Genomic DNA, 19,413 nt, shown 5'->3' on the forward strand with positions numbered 1-19,413 from the left:
TGGAATAAACATTGAATTTTGGAATGGAGTGTTTTATTGATATTTTTGGTTAAAACAACAAAAAATCAGAAGCCCTATATTATATCAGAAATTAATAGACTGAAAAGAAATTCTCATCAGGTTCTACAAGGTTGACCTAACTAGGAAAGTTGGTGAAAAAACAGGAGCCCTTGTTCATTCAACCAAGATCCATTGTTTTCACAGATGCTTCTACAGTCATGCTGTAATACATGCTGTAATCCACTAAGAGGAGAGCTTCAGTCTGTATATGTAAATAACCTGCCACAAGCAACCTTCATTAACATTCTTTCAAAGAGAGCTACCACACAGGATTGCTCCTATGATGCACTGGGAGGTGCCTTTTAAAGCTACTTTAGCTCTTGCTCTCCTTGAATTCCGATGCAGCAGAGAAAAAACAGTTCAATTCCAAGTTGGAATTTTTGTGTATTTATTAAAGGTGATTTCCAAAAGATTGTAATTTGATTTTGTTCCCAAGTGCTTTACAAAGTCTGCTTACAAAATTCTGCCTTCCTTATTTACACATGCCATTTGTCAGCTATGGTGTTATAATTTCACTTAATCTCCTGTCATGAATAAATTTTCTCAGATGATACACCTAATATAAAAAAATTGAAAAAAAAGGAGGCTACTTTTTCAACAAAAATATTCCAGACCTTCTTTAGAGATCATAAAGATTTGAAATAGGACATAAGCCATTTTTTTTACATTTTAAGCTACCCTTTACATGTCACCTATAGTATTCCTGTAGTTGTGATATGATAATCATTTAGTATAGGGGTGGACAATAAACTGGGAGGGGGTTTGACAGGTTATCCCCTGGCAGGCCACTGCCACTTTATTTTCATGTGCATCCACAGATACAGCCACTCAAAGCTCCTGTTGGCTGCCGATCACTGTTCCTGGCCAATGGGAAAAAGACATCACTTCCCATAGCTCCTATTAGGTGGGAAGGGTGCTCCAAGGCCAACAGGAGCTTTAAGTGGCCATATCTGCAGAGGCGCATGTACATAAAGTGGTGGTGGACCAACAGGGGCTAACCCTTATGAACCACATCCAGCTCACAGGCTAGTTATTACCTACTGCTGATACAGAAAGATATACATTTAAAAAAATCAGATTGGATGGTATATGTGTTGCTACACAGCCGAAGAATGAAATATGAAAATCTTGAAATAAGACCCCTCTGGCTTCTATAGTATAATACATAAAATGCAGGAATATAGATGTATGTGACAAACACTAGTTTGAACAATCAGTCTTCCTCAGGCAGCTAATGAAAAGTAATGAGGAAAAAAATACGTAGTGGTGGGACATTTTTTTTTTTTAGTAAATATTTTCCCAGAATTCTTTATATAGACTTAAAATTATTTAGCTCTCATGAAAGCAAAAAAAAAAAAAAAAAAAAAAAAAAAAAATGTGGAGGTCAAAAATCTGGGTGCATTTGTTTTAAAGTTCAAAACATATTAGATGAACCATAAAAGTGACACCAAATTGATTAAAACTGCTGGAGCAAATAATTAGAGTAGATGTAGAAATACTACAATACAGTGTGTGTTGAATGAATCCTAACATGGAAGTTTTAACTAAGAGCTGGGAGGGAAGCCTTAACTAAGAGCTCATATGTGCTTCATATTCCCATTTGGATAAATTGTGTTTTGCCTAGTTAAACTTTCCTACCAATATCATCAGGATATAACAATATTTACTTTTTCTCCTAAACCAGTGGATAGTGTTGCTGTATATTGTTAAGTATTTCAGTGGCAGGTGAAGTGATCTTTATACAATTTTTTTATTAACCTAACAAGTACCTGCTCTTGCACCCATATGCAGTTGTCCCATTGACTTCTCTAAGAGCAAGAGAAGACACAAATGTATACGACAATTTAGAATAATTTGAAATGAAAGGTAGTATATGTATGCAAGACAGATTATTATGAATTAGTTGTCAACAAACTCTTCTTGAACATGTCTCCTATATTCACAGAATACCACATCTTCACTTCATACATCAGTGTGCTATAGCAATTTTAATATCTCTGATGAACATTTTCCTGTCAGTGGGATTTTTTATCACACTATGGGTGTGTCTAGACTACATGCCTCCTTCGACGGAGGCATGTAGATTAGCCAGATCGGAAGAGGGAAATGAAGCCGCGATTAAAATAATCGCGGCTTCATTTAAATTTAAATGGCTGCCCCGATCTGCCAATCAGCTGTTTGTCGGCAGATCGGGAGAGTCTGGACGCGATGCGCCGACAAAGAAGCCTTTCTTCATCGGCACAGGTAAACCTGGTTTCACGAGGCTTACCTGTGCCGATGAAGAAAGGCTTCTTTGTCGGCGCATCGCGTCCAGACTCTCCCGATCTGCCGACAAACAGCTGATCGGCAGATCGGGGCAGCCATTTAAATTTAAATGAAGCCGCGATTATTTTAATCGCGGCTTCATTTCCCTCTTCCGATCTGGCTAATCTACATGCCTCCGTCGAAGGAGGCATGTAGTCTAGAGACACCCTATAATTCCACTCTATAAAATACAGGGTGTTCATACTCATGTAATAAATGAGGATAGATGGATTTTTATATACTTATGCAAACATAAGATAGGACAAAACAATCTTCTCCCTTTCTATACACTGCCTGGTTTTAAAAGCACTAGAACTAGCTAAACTTTGGATTCTCATTACAAATGGAAAACCTCCCATGCAAAGTAGATGTTTCCGCAAGTATAAAAATCACTATCAACATAAAAATCATAGTTTTAACAAACATATTTCATTATCTATTGTTAATAATAACTTGGAGATGACTAAAATTAAAGAATCGTTAATGTCCAATGTGTCATTTTTCAGTGACATCTACAGGCACTGCAGATGTTCATTGTATTTAAAAATAAAGCAAACTTTCTTATTTAGGTGCCTAAATGTAGATTTACAAACCTGTCTTTTGGTACCACAATTGGATAAATGTGCTCTCTGAGGGCATGTCTGCACTGTGGGACAAAAGTTGAAATAAGATATGCAACTTCAGCTACATCAACTGAGTAGCTGAAGTCAAAAAAGCTTAAGTCAGCTTTTGGCACTGTCTACGCAGCAGGAAGTCGAAGGAAGAACACTTTTCCTTTGACTTTCCTTACTCCTCATGAAATGAGAGTTACAAGAGTTAGAGTAAGAAATCCTACATCTCCAAACTATTTAGAAATAACGGCTTGCTGTGTAGATGCATCCTTTATTTCGAAATAACGTCAGTTATTCTGAAATAACGCGGCTCTGTAGACATACCAAACTGTACTTCATTCAGATCCTGCAGTCCTTATTCAAAGTTTGGAAAGACTAAATTGTTATCAGTAAATGTCACTAAGGCTATGTCTACACAGCAGGTTTTTTTCAGAATAACTGACATTATTCCAAAATAACATAGTCTGCGTTTACACAGCAAGCAGTTATTTCGACATAATGTTGAAACAATGTCAACTTCTTACTCTGACTCCCGTAACCCTCACTTCACAAGGAGTAAGAGAAGTCAGAGGAAGAGTGTTCTACCTCAGATTTCCTGCTGTGTAGACAACGCCAAAAGCCAAATTAAGCTATTTTGACTTAAGCTATGCAATTGACATAGCTCAAATTGCAAAGCTTATATCAGCTTCGGCCCTGCTTTGTAGACTTGTCCTAAATGCGGATATCTCATATATCTTTCATAACTAAAAGATATTTTCCCCAACAATAATGTATGTTTATATATAAGCAACATAAGAAAAATGGTGTTTGATAACAATATAGTGTGCAGGGACTTTGCATATTTTGACATGTTATGTTGCTAATTTGCATTTGAATGGTTATAAAGTTATAAAGTTTTTGAATCTCAATGTCTATAGTAATTAAATAATTGGTGTCTGACCTCACCGATTGTATGATACCATCAGAATTTCTTACCACTGTGAATATTTAAATCTGTTACAATTAAAAAATGGTTAAAAACCCGTAATTTCTGCAACTTTGAATATTGGAACTAAAGAAAAATGTAATAGGTAATATAGCCACCGAGATTATCTGCCAAAATAATACATATATAAATAAATGTTTCCAAATCTAACTATTAATTAAAAACTATATTAAATAAATAAACTTCCCAACTTTAGTGAGAGTGCTACATATGTAAAGAAGTTGTTTCAAGTTCAACTGATGTTCTGCATTTTTGCAGTGATTTTTACATTCAAAACACTGCATAGACATTGCCTAATTAATTAATCCTTATAATACCCACAAGGGGAAGTTGGGATAATTGTTATCATCATCAGTCCCAATTAACAGACAAGTGCATTAAGGAAAAAAAAGCAGGCTCTGCAATGACTAAACCAGGATTCAAACTCAGGCCCTCCTGCTGGTCACCTTTGTGATCATTTCACTTAACTACACTACCTTTCTCTCCAAAAGTTTACTGTTTGTACGTTATCTAAATCAGTACAAACAGTAAACGGTATTATGCTACCATGAAAATCTTTTTATATTGTACAAGATTTTTCTCTTTTTTAATCAGGGAAACATAAAATAGAATTATAATGGCCTAATTCTACAGTCTTTAGTGGGACACAGTTTCCAAAATAGTAAATTGGAGTTCATACAAATCTATGACTCAGGACTGTAACTACTGTCTCCATATTTTGACTGGATCCTGCAAACACCACATAACTAATCTCACAGTACTAGTCACATTGAGTAAATGAGATTACTCAAATGAGCAGAGTAATTCATATATATAAGAAGTTGCAGGACTATGGCCTAAGGTTGGACTTTTTTTCATTGCTATCAGAAATTATTTTATCATTAGATGTTTGAAGTAAAAAATGAACTATAATGATTAATTAAGTGATCAGGAGTTTGGCCTTATACTGATACTGAGACTAAGAGATAAGGTCAGCTGAGAAATGTAATATAATATGGAAAGGAGAAAGGATTGCATTAGATAATTACAAACTAAAATTAAAAAATGTCAGTCAATGCTGAAATTAGGAATTCTGACATTATGTTGATTAAGAACAGAGATAGAAGTAACTAATTTTCAAACATTCAAATAAGTGAGGTGTGATGTGTACCTACTGTACCTGTTTCAGACAGTTCTACAGTTCATCTGAGATTATGACAAACAGGGAAGAAAATAAACACTTCTCTTTCTCCACAATAACATCCTTGATCCTAAAATGCATCTAATAAAAATGTCTTCATAATACTACGGAGAGTTGTTGGAAAAATGATGGAAAACATTTGGTACATAAATTATTATATTGACAAAACATGATTAGCCAATACTAACAAATTTAGTAATGTTACTTCCGCTATTCCTAATATTTGTGAAAAGTTGTTTCTGGAAAGTTTATATAAAGCTTTGTATATCGTAGAAAAATACTTCATGTCTACATTTTATGGAAGATTTGATGTGTGTAATTACGCATTAGTAAAGACTGTGATATTTTAAATTCAGAATAAGAAATTGCACAATGGAGCCAGTGGTTTTACTGATCCATTAGGTATTACTGTATCTGTTCATTTATTTGCTAGAAACTATTATTTGCCATGTTGAACAGATATAAATGAATATTTTGGACACAGTTCTACTATGCCTATCCGGGCCTTGTCTATAGGGATCGTCTTTTACTACTGTAATTACCCTGGTGCAAAATACCAGTGTAGAGGCTTTGGACTAGTGTAAGATAGCACTTCTACTATGTTTTAAGCAAAGTTGCATAAGAGAAAACCTCATTCTTCAATGTTTCAGTGTATCTCTATTAGGGATTTGCACTAGTAATTACATCACTGTAACTACAACTATGGAAATTTCCCTGCTCTAGACAAGTCCTTAAACAAAACTCCCATAGGCTTCAAAGAGGATTTTGCTTGATTTTGCAGTCCAATCTGTGAAGGCACAGGCAGAGCGCTATTAAAATCGTTGGAGCTATGGCAAGCACAAGTCTGCCTACATGGAACTGATCAGCATCAGAGCCTAATGAAAGAATGCAGTATCGGTCCACATTTTTTTTCTAAGAGTATTAGGTTTACAACCTTACGCAAATAACAGATATTGCATGTTAATCAGGCAGCATATTAAAATGTTTATATTGAAAAATAAAAACAATCATTGTGATTCATGTCTAATAAGAAAGAAAAACACAACAATAACAGAACACATCTGTTAACTCTGTTCTGTGGAGCTAGACGGTTATTTTCAAGGATACATGTTACACAGTGCTTCTAAATATTTGTACCACTACCGGCTCACAATATTTTAATATATTAACCAAAATCAAGACTGATCACATTACATACTAAATTTTGAAATAATTTAACAACTTCAGTTAAAAAAAGACCAAGACTAACTTGATTTGACAGAGAAAAGAGATATAAGGAAATAAAATAATCTCTAAAAATCATTCAGATGCATATTATAAGGTATGGTTTTATGGTTTTCTTTTTGACTGTATACTGTAATTTGACAAGTAGTTATCCATATGGAAGGATATTGGGAAAAAACACACCAGGAGACGCAATATGATCTAAGTTAAAGATGTCAGAATACAGTTTATTTAAAAACATTTTAGGTGAAATCATGGCCACACTGAAGTCAATAGAAGTTTGCTATTTACCTCAGAGGAGTAAGAATTTCACCCTCTGGTCTATTTTCCCTTTGATGCACCTGAATAATCCTCATTAAAGTTAAATGTACATATCAAGGGGCACTAGACCTCAAAAGAAATAAATGTTCACAGAAAGTAAATAGTATGTATGGCTCATGTTCTTTCATCTTGTTTCCTTTACATTTAAGAGAGTTGCTATGATATATAGCAAAATATCATTTTTATGTAGATAGGTCTGTTACATTACATGTGTGTATATGTATTTTAATAATAATGTGAAACCCAAACCAAATTTAAATGAACTGCAATACACCATATTCAAATTTGTTAGATATAATCAAGCAAAATCTAGCTGACTTTGCATCCCTCTTATGCACCCAGAAAGCATATGGCTGACAAATAGCTCTGATGACTTAAAAATGTATGCAAGAACTTTTAAAAATTAAATTATTAGTAGTACATCTTCATTAAGATCGAGGTGCTACCACATCTTCTTTAACTAAATGCACTTCCAACCTGAAATTATATTTATGATTTTCCTTTTGTATATTTAAAATGAAATTTGTGATGAGAAAATTGAATCCCATCTAAAGAGTGCTGTTATTGTAATCAACTTTGCTTTATGATCTGTCAATGTTCTGGAGTATGGAACAATTGTCAATAGTACTATGAACAGTGTTCTGATTGTAAATAAAACTGAAATATGTTATTGGATATCAGCACAATATAAAGAAAGCATTTTTTGTCCTCCAGAGATGATCATATAAAAATTAAAAAAGGTCTACAATTAAATTAAAATATACCACCCATGTAGTATAGTCCCATAAAATGACTGATTTTAGTGTAGCATAGTTTCAGTTAAATTAATTAATTATGATTAATTATTATTATTATTGTGTAACATCTACTCAGATTCACTGGCCAAAACTCATTTCTACGATACTTTACAGGGGTGCTGAATCTGAGCTATTGTGTCACTATGTAAATACCTTCAAATATATTTGTTCAAAAATAAATATTTTAAGATGCAGCTTTTTTTAATATATGAAACCTTGAGCCTAATCCTGACCTCTATATGCAAACAAGCTGTCTATGTGCTTTGGGTCTGATCTTACATTCCTTTTGCACTCAAACCTCTCACTGACATCAGAAAGAGTTTTGCAAAGAAAAGGTCTACGGAATTAAATTAATTTCAGTGGGATTCCATCCCATGTAAGTACAATAATATGTCCATTAGCTTTATCAGGGATAGCCAAACTGTGGTTTGCAACTCTTTTACTGTTAATGTGAGTCTCATGGAGCTCCCCTCATCCCCATTCGCCATGTATCACAGTGTTTCTCCGTGGTCTGCAAAACCACTAACTGGCTACCCAGGTGTGTTTATTTACAAGCTCTGCGGCCATGGAGTCTTGCGGCTCCCATTGGTTCCAGTTCATCGTTTGCAGCCAAGGGGAGCTGTGGGAAGTGGCAGCCTGGCCCACACCACTTCCCAAGGCTCCCCTTGGCTGCAAACTGTGAACTGGAGCCAGTGGGAGCCGTGAGGCTCCATGGCCGCAGAGCAGGTAAATAAACACACCAGAGTGGGCAGTTAGCTGGTTTCTCAAAGTAGTTTCATGGACCATTTTAAAAAACACTGATCTATCAGACTGGAGGAGGAGGCATTGAGTTGGTGTGATAGGGGTTTCCGCAGAGCAATGAAGGGGCTTCTGACTGGTGGGGAGGAGGTCTTGGTGCTTTAAAAGGAGTGGGACTGAAGCTCTGAACCTATCAGGTGCCTCTAGAAGGCTCATGGCTGCCCAGAGCTCTAGCCCCAGCAGGTGTACCCCAGTTCTTGAACTTCTGAAGATTGCCAGATGTGTGTCAGTGGGCCAGTAAGTTTGGTCACCCTTTTGCTATTTAATGTTAGCTCAGGGCCTAAAAGATTACATAGAAACTAAAAACACATTGGGTCTGCTCCTAGAGGCTTTAATTACCAATTAAACTACATTTTATAGTAAAAACACACCATATTCACTCATCAGCACAGGCCTACATTGATCATGAAACAGTTTGCCTTTATGAAAACAGTATGTCTAATCTCTATTATATCACATGTATGGACTTTTTCCCATTTGTATTAATCTTTCATCTTCTTAACCTGAAACAGTTGCTATGTTGTTCTGTGAAAGAAACCAGCTTGGCCAAAAATGTGATTTACTTCACATTTTATATAGTGGTGGGAAATGTATCTTTAGAAAACAAATAGATGAAACAGTGGTGAACTGATTCTATCCCAGTTATCCAAAATATGAATATAAAAATAAGCTCCTTCATGGTAATGTTACAATTATCATAATAGTTAGCCAAAGAAAATCTATCCTAAAACCACAATTATGTATGTATAACATTGCATCAATATGTTAAACAGTTGGCACAATAGTGAATATAGAAGATAAAGAAATGTTTTGACTTGCATTTATAAATAACTGTTATATATTATATTATCACAATCCATGTTTTGATTCTATCATTTATATTAAAAGAGTTCAACTTTTGCCTTTATTTTCCTCTTATAATGAATTTTCATGCACTTTTGAAAAAATATATTGCTATATGGCTCTTTCATTTCAGGAAACTCAACAGGCCTTGTCAAAAAGGGCAATAATTGGACAAAAAGGGCAAGTGACTGGAATGGCCCTATTAAAGCAATTCTCAGCTTAAAGAAAAGAGAATTAATATATTTTTCTGTTACACTTTTACTTCTTTGGTCAGCACTAACTCAGCAGATCATCATGCAAATGGTTTCACTGATTCCGCTAGTAAAACAAAGGTCATATTTTCATACAAATAAATTGTTGCACAACCACAAACACTTCCGTGATCAGTCATTCTATTTCCTCTTTCTACATATAATTTTCGTCAGAAAATTAATCATTGTAGCCTCTCCATGGGCAATCTCATTTCTATTAAGGCCTAAGTTATCAAATGACCCTCTTAGTTGTATTTCAGGATAGTTAATGAGTAAATTATCTTTTTTCTAAATTCATGCCTTTTTAAAGAATTCTTCTTCAACACTACTCTGCTGGAGGTTAATTGATTGTTTAATTTTCTTCTATAATGATGACTCTCATAATAGTTTTTTTCTGCTTGTAGGTGCTATAGAACACTAAAGAAGATTACACTAATTATTCTGATTTTAGCATATGGACTGTTAGAATGTTTCCTGGTCTCAAATATCAAATGTATGCAGAGAATATAGAGGCAGCAGATTTACTGGCATCAGAAATAGCAGCATCAGGAACTTTGACATAAAAAGACTCTTCAGGCATTTCTACCACCCATGTCTCATAAATTCAAGCTGTTCCTGTGCATTTACTCACTTGTGGATGCTGCCTCTTTGTGGCAGAATGCCATGTAAAATGTACCTGTCACATTAAGGACCAGATCCTGCATTCCTACTGAAACCACCCATAAGTCTAATCCACTTGCATTTTCGTTGCACAAGAAAAAAAAGTGCACACCTGAAGGACCACATACTGCCCCGATCACTGAGGCATTACTAAGAAAATATTCTTCCATGTCATTCTGAAAGCCAATGCACTTAATCATCTCATTTTCGTGGCCATTTAACACTAGTGTAACTGCAGTTTTTGATACTCCTGATTTACAGCAGTGTAAATGAGAAGAGAATCAGGACCACTGGCTTTTGAAATAGTTCAAAGGGAGGGTTTTTTTCAGTAAAGACTGCAGAAAGAGATTTCAAACAGCACTTACAACTCTCATTAACTTCAATGATACTATGCTGCAGATCAAGAACAATATATACCATAATGTCATGTGTTTGTTCTTTTTGCAATAAAACAAGCAGAATCTCTTGTTCACATTTAAAATTCACATTTCCAAACTGTCCAAACTTGTGTGCAGTCATGCATACTTGATTTTGTTTGTTTAGATAGAGGAGGGCAAGATGGAAGGGAAGTACATATCCCAATATATCATTCATCCTGAATTTCTGAACACCAGTTTAAAACAAAAATAAATATACACATTTTACATAAGTGGAAAAAAGCAGCACAGAACAGAGCCCTTTTGCAAAACAGATGTATTATCAACTCCTTGCCAAATTCCAAAATAATAACCTAAGAGACAAAGGTTAAAAAGAATGTGAAATATCACTTACCCTGATCCATATATAAAATGAAGTCTTTAGAAAAGAAACAAAAGTAAACATGAAACTATACTATTAAGCATGTTGATGATTCACATAGCAATATCCACTTCTGATCCATGTCAGGTACCTTGATAAATTACAATATATTGTGTTTTGACAATAACCTAGAGAACACATCAGATTATTAATTCCTTTCTATTCAGACTTGATTGCTACTAAAGGCAGTTTCATGTACCAAAGTATTAATTTGTTGAGATACTGTGAATTTCAGGTAATCATTACTTGATGTCCTTATATTTGAAATAGTTATCAAGTGTTTATTCAGAAATTATATATTTTTTTAAAAATTACATGTGCTGGGATACATATGAGACACCAGTTGTCCCATGTTACAGTGATGTCGTATGTATGGATATCCTTTTCATTGCCTGATGCCCAAAGGGGTAAAGACATTATATAGAGATTTGTACAGTCCATCATTTGGTCTTTCAAAGTGCCAGTATACATATGGATCTGTACAAGTGCAATTGCATTTTACGAAACAATCAGAAATTGGCTACAACAGTAGTCAAATCATTATATTTTGGTTGACTAATAAAAAAAACAATTTTTCTGCTAAAATCAACAATTTCCACATATCCCTCACCAGTTAATCCAACTAGTTGCTCTAGCAGGAGGGTCTTAATACAATATACTTTTATCCTATCCAGATTGCTTGTCTTGGATTGTCTTTTAAGATTTGGTCATGATTACTGTTAATTTTAGTGATTTTAAATGTCCTCCTGATGCCACTTCAGCTTTGGAAATAAAGCTCTGCATGTAGTACAACACTTCTGAGCAGACTGTGGGCCCCATCCTGAAAAACACCTACACATCCATGTAACTTTACTTATAAGAACAGTTGCACTGCCTATGGCCCCAACCTTCCAAACTTTTGGGCATGTGAATAACTTTACTTACTCATTGAAATATATGGAACCACACACTGGAGCAAAGGTATTCATTTGCCTAAGTGTTTTCAGGATGTGTGCCTATGTCAAGACTACTTTCATGAATAAAGTTACTAGGATAATGCAATTATTTTCAAGACTGGACCTTAAAATAATGAAGGAAAGAGAAATGCACATATAAAAATAGGTGCTACAATAAAATATTCTTATAGTTCATCAATAAGTTATTTTACTAATCAGTTATGGATCATATATCTCTGTACTCTTTAATGATTTGTCCACATCTCTGGTGATCTTTTTAAAGATCATAATATATATATATATATATACACATGTGTATATTTACACATATATATATATATTTAATTCAAAAGTCCAGAAAGCATACAAACACATCCTTAAAAAATGAAACCTTGTATTAAATTGGGTGTGCAATCTCTCCTTAAAAGCCAGTTAGACTCACCCAGAGCTAAAAGGGGGAAACCTGTGATGCACTCTTCAACCAAAGAGAAAATAAAATTAAGCAATGCTTGTCCAACAAAAATGGAAGTGACTATGACTTTTGTACTTGTAACCTGCACAATCTGACCTTAGTAAACCCTCTTCCCACCTCCCCAGCACACACAGACACACAAACACACAAGAGCAAGTGTTGTGCCCCGTTTACACAATAGATTGTTTCCTACTTGTAAAAATAAAAATGAAACAGCACACCCTTTCAGTATCATTCCCCAGAAGCTGAAAATCCTGTGCCAAGGCACTTCACCCTACAACAAAATGAGTTAAAGGGGGGAGGAAGGGGCTCAGCATTTGTGTTTCTTTGTTTTTGTGTGTGGTTGTTGAATACAAATACTCTAGAGGAGGAGGAGGAGAAGGAGGAGGAGTTGATGTGATTGTTGGGGGCAGGGAGGGGATTCTCAGAACTGGCTGAATGTGGTCTGTTTTTCCAGCACTTCGAGGTAGTCCGGCTCTGCATTTAGTTTTGCTTTTAACTCCAGATACTCGTTCCTGTTGGGCTCTACATAGACAGTACTCGGGGGGCTGTAGAGTACCGTCTCCCGGAGCCTGCTGTCCCCCGCCCCCGGGTGCAAGTACTGATGAGGCCGCATAAGGTCATAGTTGGGGGAGTAGGTGTAGGCGGCGGGGAACTTGGGGTAATCGGGGAGGTTATTGCCCGGGGTGCCCACTCCCAACGTGGAGGAGGAATGTTTCTCGGGCTCCAAAATGCCCCTGTAAAAGCGATCGGCGTCTTGCACCGGGGAGAGCAGCTCCTCCCGGGGCTCGATGGTGCTGACGCTGTAAGAGGGGCTCCGCAGGGGCTCCTCCCCCGGGGGAGGCGGGGGCGGCGGCCCCTGCTGCAGGTGGTGGTTGCTGTAGGTGACCTTGAGCTCGTGCAGATCTTTGTAATCCTCGCCCGCGTTGCCCTCCCGGGAGCGGTAGATGGGGTTCTTGCACATGTGGCCCAGCGGGTGCGGGATGTACTCGTACACGTGCCCGGCCGGAGTCTTCACCTTGGGCAGGGCTGGGCCGCCGGCGCGGGGGTGGCGGGGCTGCGGTGGCGCCGGGTGGTGGTGGTGCCCGCCGCCGTAGACGCTGTACTGCATGTTGAAGGAGCTCACGTCCGAGTTGTTGGCGCTGGCGGGGTCGCCTTGGCCCTTCTTGCGGCGCTTCATCACCAGCACGAAGAGCCCCGCCGCCACGAACACCGACATGATGAACACCAGCAGCAGGCTCAGGATCAGCACCGACAGCGGCACCGAGGACAAGGGGGGGCCGCCCCCGCCGCCGCCCGAGGGCACCGCGCCCCCCGCCGCGCCCGTGCTGTTGAGCCTGACTGTGGAGGGGAACAGGGTGGTCCGGGCGGGCAGCTGGACGGAGGAGGGGGTGGGGGTGGAGACGATGATGTCGGAGTAGTCGGGGCACAGCAACTCGGAGCGGATGCTCCGCATGTCGCTCTGGGCGAACTTCTTGGGCGATTCGCAGATGACTTGGTCCACCAGCACGCCGGTGTTAAGCTGCTCTAGCCACAGCTTCATGCCCACCACGTCGCAGGTGCAATCCCAGGGGTTCTCGTGCAGGTCGATCTGCAGCAGGGATTTCAGCTGGTCCAGCACCCCGCTCACGGGCAGGTAGGAGAAGTGGTTGCTCCTCAGGCTCAGCCTGTAGAGCGTCAGGCCGGAAAAAATGCTGGCGGGCAACGATCTCAGCAGGTTGTTGTTCAGAAACAAGAGCTGGAGGTTGGGGACAGACTCGAAGGTGCCAGCCTCGATGTCCCGGATGACGTTGTACTGCAAGAAGAGGTACTGCAGGTTCTGCAGCCCGTAGAACAGCTCCGGGCTCAGCCGCTCTATCCGGTTCCCATTCAGGTAGAGTCTCCTCAAATTAGATAGATCCCCAAAGGCCCGGTCCTGGATGACCGAGATGCGGTTGTTGCCCAGGTGCAGCAAATCCAGCCCGGTGGCGTCCAGAAAATCTGCTCTGCGCACCAGGGCGATGTAGTTCTCGGTCAGATACATCTTCTTGGGGTTGTAGGGTTTAGGTTGGAGCTCCGAGATACTTTCGATCTTCCTCTCCTGGCAGTTGACATTGAGACCCAGATCGGATATCTGCAGGTTGCAAGTGCAGGCGGTGGGACACTCCAAAGGCACCGGGGATTTGGTCTGGTAGGCGATGCTGGGGCCGTAGTTACTGTATCCCAGGTCTTTGGAGGGTAGGCGGGAGGTGGGACGCACCCTGGTCTTGTTGGGTTGACGGGTGCCCTTAGCGGGTTTCAAGGGGGATTTGTAAACAGCCGAGGAGGACGTGGCCACGGAGTTGACCGAAGCCGGGGTAGTGTGGAAATACCCTGTAGTGCTCAAAGGTGTCTGCGGTCGCATTTCATAATCCGAGATGAGTCTCCTAGGGCATAGCTCCTGCTTGGAGACCTCATCCAAGTCTCGGCCATGCAAGCGGAAAGGGGTTTCACAAACCACATCCCCCACCAGAGCCGAGTAGGAGATACTGTCTAGCCAATCCTTCAGAGCGATCAACTCGCAGGAGCAATTCCAGGGGTTCTCCTCCAGCTGCAGCTCCACCACTTTATCCATGTGTTGCAAAAGACCCAGGTAGGGCAGCAGCTTCAACCGGTTGCCCCTCAAGTCCAGGTGAGTTAAGGGTACAAAACGAAAAAGATTATTGGGCAAGCTAGAGAGGAGGTTATCGTTGAGGATGAGCACCTGCAGCAAATGTAGTTTGCTGAAAGCATTGGGTTCAATGGTGCTGATGTAATTGTAATCGACTTGTAGATACTCCAAACTCTCCAGACCAAGGAAAGTGTCATCTCTTAATAGTTCCAGCTTGTTATTGTTCAGGTGCAGCCTCCTTAAGCCTCGCAGACCGTGAAAGGCCCCAGTTTCGATATCTTGTATGTCATTGCTCCCTAGATGCAAAATCGAAGCCCCAGAGTAATTGACAAACTGGTTTGGGTAGAGCCTATTCAAAAGGTTCCCAGACAACAAGAGGTGATAGACAGGGAATCTTGGTGGGCTGATCTCGAAAAGGCTGATGATCCCTCGGTTTTCACAGCTCACCGTTAAGATGCCGTCCTTTTCCTCGCAAGGACACGCATTATCACAGATTTCCCCATAATACTCGATGCTTTCTGCCCACGACAGGACTAGCGATGTTAAAGCAACCGCTATCGTCTGCAGTATCCAGATATGCATTTTTTTGTTGGGGTCCTGTTCCAAAGTTACTGTAGGGCAGCATGCGTACATTTTATCTCCTGTAAGTACAAGAAGAGAAAACAACATAATAGAGTACAGGTTTTAAACTAACCGGACACAAAGTTTTCAATTATTTATTTTAGCGTGGGAGGCAAAGAAGGTTGCTCTAAAAATAAAATCTTGTCTTTTCTAATCGTAAATGCTTTAAAATCTGAATAACACTGAGTCTATCTGAAAGGATGATGTGCAACTCCTAGTAGGTTAAACGTCTTTTGTGTTTTTAAAAGGTAAGGTCACACTGGGAACTATTCTGTTTCTACTCATATGTGCTACATTTCAGTGTTTCGTCGATTTTTTTTCATGACCAGCCCCATAAATATACATAAAATGGCTGTCAGTTCGGTTTCACGGTTCTAATTTAAAAGAAAAGAAGCACCATTTTACGAGGTTTCCCATCTCAGCCCTATTACCCACCCCTCTTTCTTCTTTTCAGAACCTCTTCAGCGAACAGCTCACTGTTAAGGTCTTTCCCCACTTTTACAAGGTGCTACCGAGATTATTTTTAACCACTGCTGGAACTGCCATTGTAGGAAGCCAAAGGGGGAGGGGGACCGTGAGATATGTACATTAATTTAAAACAGAGAATCCTGGTGAATCCCAGAATTCACCTCTACCCTAATACGGTTTATGTCTCTATATACATATATATGATTATTTTTAAAAAACACTTAACTTTTGTAACGGACTTCTCCAGCAATGCAATGGAACACATCCACCGTGTAACTGAATGCACTTACTAGCTCGCTTTAGTAATAGTATTGAATGGTGGGATTTGCATCTTCATTCACATAAGTAATCTTACTCCGTTAATATTTATGAACACAGAGAGGGAGAGCGAAAGAGAGAGAGAAAGAGACAGAGAGAGAGAGAGAGAGAGAAAGAGAGAGAGAGAAAGAGAGAGAGAGAGAGAGAGGTCTGAGCCACTCACCCAACATTTGTGAAAAAAAATATAAAATGTGAAGAGCATCTTCGCAGACTAAGCCATATCAGGCATACTGTTATTTCCAATGTTTTGTAAAACTAGTCTCATAGAAGCAGAAAGATTTAAATAGATCTCAAGCAAATGGAGATGCTGCTTATAAGCAACGATGGCTGTCAGTGCTCTTCATCCTTTAGGGGAGAAGACACCCGCGCTGATTGAAAGCCAACGGGGGGAAAAAATCTACCATTGACCTACGTCAGTGATTTAATACCCGAATTTCATCTAGCCGGAAACACATCCGATTTTCTTTCTCTCTTGCAGTCTGTCTCCTTGCAGCTTTCTCCTACTTCACTAAAGATAATATTAAGAGCCGGAATATGTGTATATGTTGCTATTGGCGCTGCGGGGGAAGACTAAGAAGTCATTGGGACTTAAATACTGTGGTCGTGGAGCAGGACTGCATTTTCTACCGTCAACCTTCTCAGAGCCTCGGTCCTCACAGCAACACTCGCTTGGAGAAACGCACCCTAAAAATAAGTCTCCTCACTGCAAGAGATCTCTTGTGGCAGCGAGTTCAACGCTGGAAACCTAGCACTTGCAGCACAGGGAAGCCGCAGGGAATCGGGCGTCTCGACGACTATAAATATATTAAATATATGCATATAATTGTCACCCAATGTCTACCGGATCGAAAATGCCGAAGCCAAATGGCTTCACTGCATGAAAGCAGCGGAAATCTTTCTAGTTAGAGCATTTACCTTGCAAATTCTCTCAGCCCGATCGGATCCATTCATCCATTAACCGCCTGGGCTTGAAACCAAACCAAGCCAAACCGAAAAAAAAAAAAAAAAAAAAAGCCATCGCGAAACGTGCCGGGGCACTATCAAACTCCCGGCCGTTTTGCAACTTTAATTCAATTACGGTTAGTAAAGGAGATAAATACAGTCTCCCCTCCCCCTTTCCTCCTTCAGAAACCCCCCCACGGGGGTGGAGAGAAAGAAAATAAAGTTGACTCTGGGCTATACACGGCTGCGATCCTGCCTGGGAAGCCCGTCTGTGATGGCTGTGCGCCGCTCCTTGCCAGCTCTCGGTGGAGGGTCACAGTTGGCGCGGAGGGGGGAGGGGGTGTATTGCTTTCCCCCGAAGAGTTCAAACCCTAGCTCGCCGCACTGCACGGCCGGCTCTAGGCAGCTTTCAGTACCGCCGACAGCAGCAGCAGCCGCCGCCGGACATCGCCGCCTAACTGAACAGCACCCCGGGTTGGGAGAGATCCTGTTCCAGAGGGGGAAGGGGAGGAGTTGCTGGAGAGGAGGAGGAGGGGGGCGATTGGGAAGCCACAAAAAGACACCGGCAGGAAGGAAGGAAGGGGAGGGGGGGAGTCAACCCCGATACTTACTGAGCCTGAAATCTCCAGGGCCCAAGCATTGTGGCAACCCATACAGCTGTCTGTTTGGGGGGTGCGCTGCGTGCGAGCCGGCCGGGCGAAGGCGAGCGGCGGCGGCGGGGCTCGCAGACAGGAAGGGGGGAGAGGAAACGCACGCACACGGCGCCCCCCGCCCAGTGTGCGCCGAGCCCCCGCGGCACACACACATGGAGCGCGGCGGCGGCGGCGGCGGCGGCGGTGCCAAGGGCTGGCTCCCGAAGCTGCTCTCAGCGCTCGCCCCGCGACCAGCGAGTGGGGGGTGGGGGTGGCGAGAGGGAGGGGCGAGCAAGAGGGTGGGGGGGAGGCTGAGGGTGGAGAGTGGGGAGGGGGAAGGGAGGAGGGAGGCGGGCCGGCGGAGGGTCCAGAGCGCGGGGCGAGGGGAGGGGAGAGGCGGGCGAGGAGGGCTCAGGAAGGAGAGCGAGGGGGTGAGGGAAGGCAGGGAGCGTCGGTGCACAGGGAGCTAAGGGGAGGAGAAGGAGGATGCGCCGTGGCTGCCTCTCGCTGCGGGGCAGCCAGCTGGCGCACACACGCCCCCGCATGCCGATACAGCCAGCCCCCGGGCCGCGGCGCGCCTGCCCCTGCCCGCCGAGCGGGGCAACTTTCGCCCGGCTCTGCAGCAGCTTCCAGCTCAGCCCCGCCCCGCCCCAGCCGCGCGATTTGCTCCTCTGCCGGCCGGGTCCCCCCGCCGGCTCCGTCAGACCCAGACTGGCGTGGGGAGAGAGGGGGGGGAAGGGGGCGGCGCTGCGTGCCAGGGTTTAATCTTCCCCTGCTTCTGGCGGCGCGCGCCGGGCATGGCAGCGCGCAGCGCGGGAGAGCTGGGAGCCCGGCTGCCGCCTCCTACTTCAGAGCCGCCGCCGCCGCCGCTTCTCTTGCTTGGGGGCTGGCAGCCTCCGCTGCTTCCCAGGCAGCGAGGTCGTTGGGGCCGCGGGAGCAGCTTTCCCTAGCCACCTTCCTTACAGCGAGGGGGCTTGTCACTCTCCCCGCTGTTCCCGCAGCCAAAGGCAGGTGGGGGTGTGGGCGCGCCGGTGCAGAGAACGGCGCTGGGGCTCTGGGCACTAGGCGCTGGGTGACTCTACTCCCTAAGCTCTTTCCATTGCAAGAGGCAGCCTGGAGCCGGGGCTCAGGCACTTGCTCACGGAAGCTGCCGGGTTAGCAAAGCTGCGGCAGACGTGGTGGAGCGGGAGAAGAACAGTGAGGCCCGGTGGCCAATAGATGGCAGTGCAGGGCGGCAAATCGGCTTTCTCCTGGAATGCCGCGGATGAAGCCAAAAAGCAGCTTCTAGATATTATTTCTGGAGATGGGAATCAGCCTCGCAGAATATGTCCCGAACACAGCACGAGCTTAAGACTTTGCGGCCGGCCCCAGACACTGACGGAGAGAGGGGAAGAGAGACCGTACCACCAGTGATTCAACAATTGGTCACTCGAAGACACAAACTACAAAGCGTTTTCTTGATTGCTTTCCTTTTATTGCCAATTGGGAGATTGGCAGTTCACGTGTAAACTCGTTTTAAATCGATAAAAAGAAGCTCCTTCAGTTTGCTTTCAAGCTGTCACTG

At 42.1% G+C, this 19,413-nt stretch overlaps 1 protein-coding gene across 2 annotated transcripts; it reads right to left on the reverse strand.

Annotated features, from left to right (window-relative positions):
- Positions 1-8,144: 8,144 nt before the first annotated feature.
- On the reverse strand, positions 8,145-18,647 carry SLITRK5 (SLIT and NTRK like family member 5). 2 transcript variants are annotated; one of them, XM_075918829.1, is made up of 2 exons: positions 17,829-18,647; positions 8,145-15,509 (listed from the first exon to the last, which is right to left on the reverse strand). In XM_075918829.1, the coding sequence occupies exons 1-2, from the start codon at positions 18,022-18,024 to the stop codon at positions 12,664-12,666; spliced, it is 3,042 nt and encodes a 1,013-aa protein (XP_075774944.1). In that variant the 5' UTR covers positions 18,025-18,647; the 3' UTR covers positions 8,145-12,663. The 2 variants fall into 2 exon arrangements, with proteins under 2 accessions (XP_075774944.1, XP_006122780.2); XM_006122718.4 differs by lacking the exon at positions 17,829-18,647 and adding an exon at positions 17,191-17,776.
- Positions 18,648-19,413: the final 766 nt, after the last annotated feature.

The sequence above is a fragment of the Pelodiscus sinensis genome, chromosome 1 (genome assembly GCF_049634645.1).
Source record: "Pelodiscus sinensis isolate JC-2024 chromosome 1, ASM4963464v1, whole genome shotgun sequence".
NCBI lineage: Eukaryota > Metazoa > Chordata > Testudines > Trionychidae > Pelodiscus > Pelodiscus sinensis.

Coding starts and splice junctions, on each gene's coding strand:
- SLITRK5 (XM_075918829.1), bottom strand. CDS start 18,024: ATGTGTGTGTGCCGCGGGGGCTCGGCGCACACTGGGCGGGGGGCGCCG. Junction 15,510..17,828: donor CCCTGGAGATTTCAGGCTCA/GTAAGTATCGGG, acceptor TTGTACTTACAG/GAGATAAAATGTACGCATGC.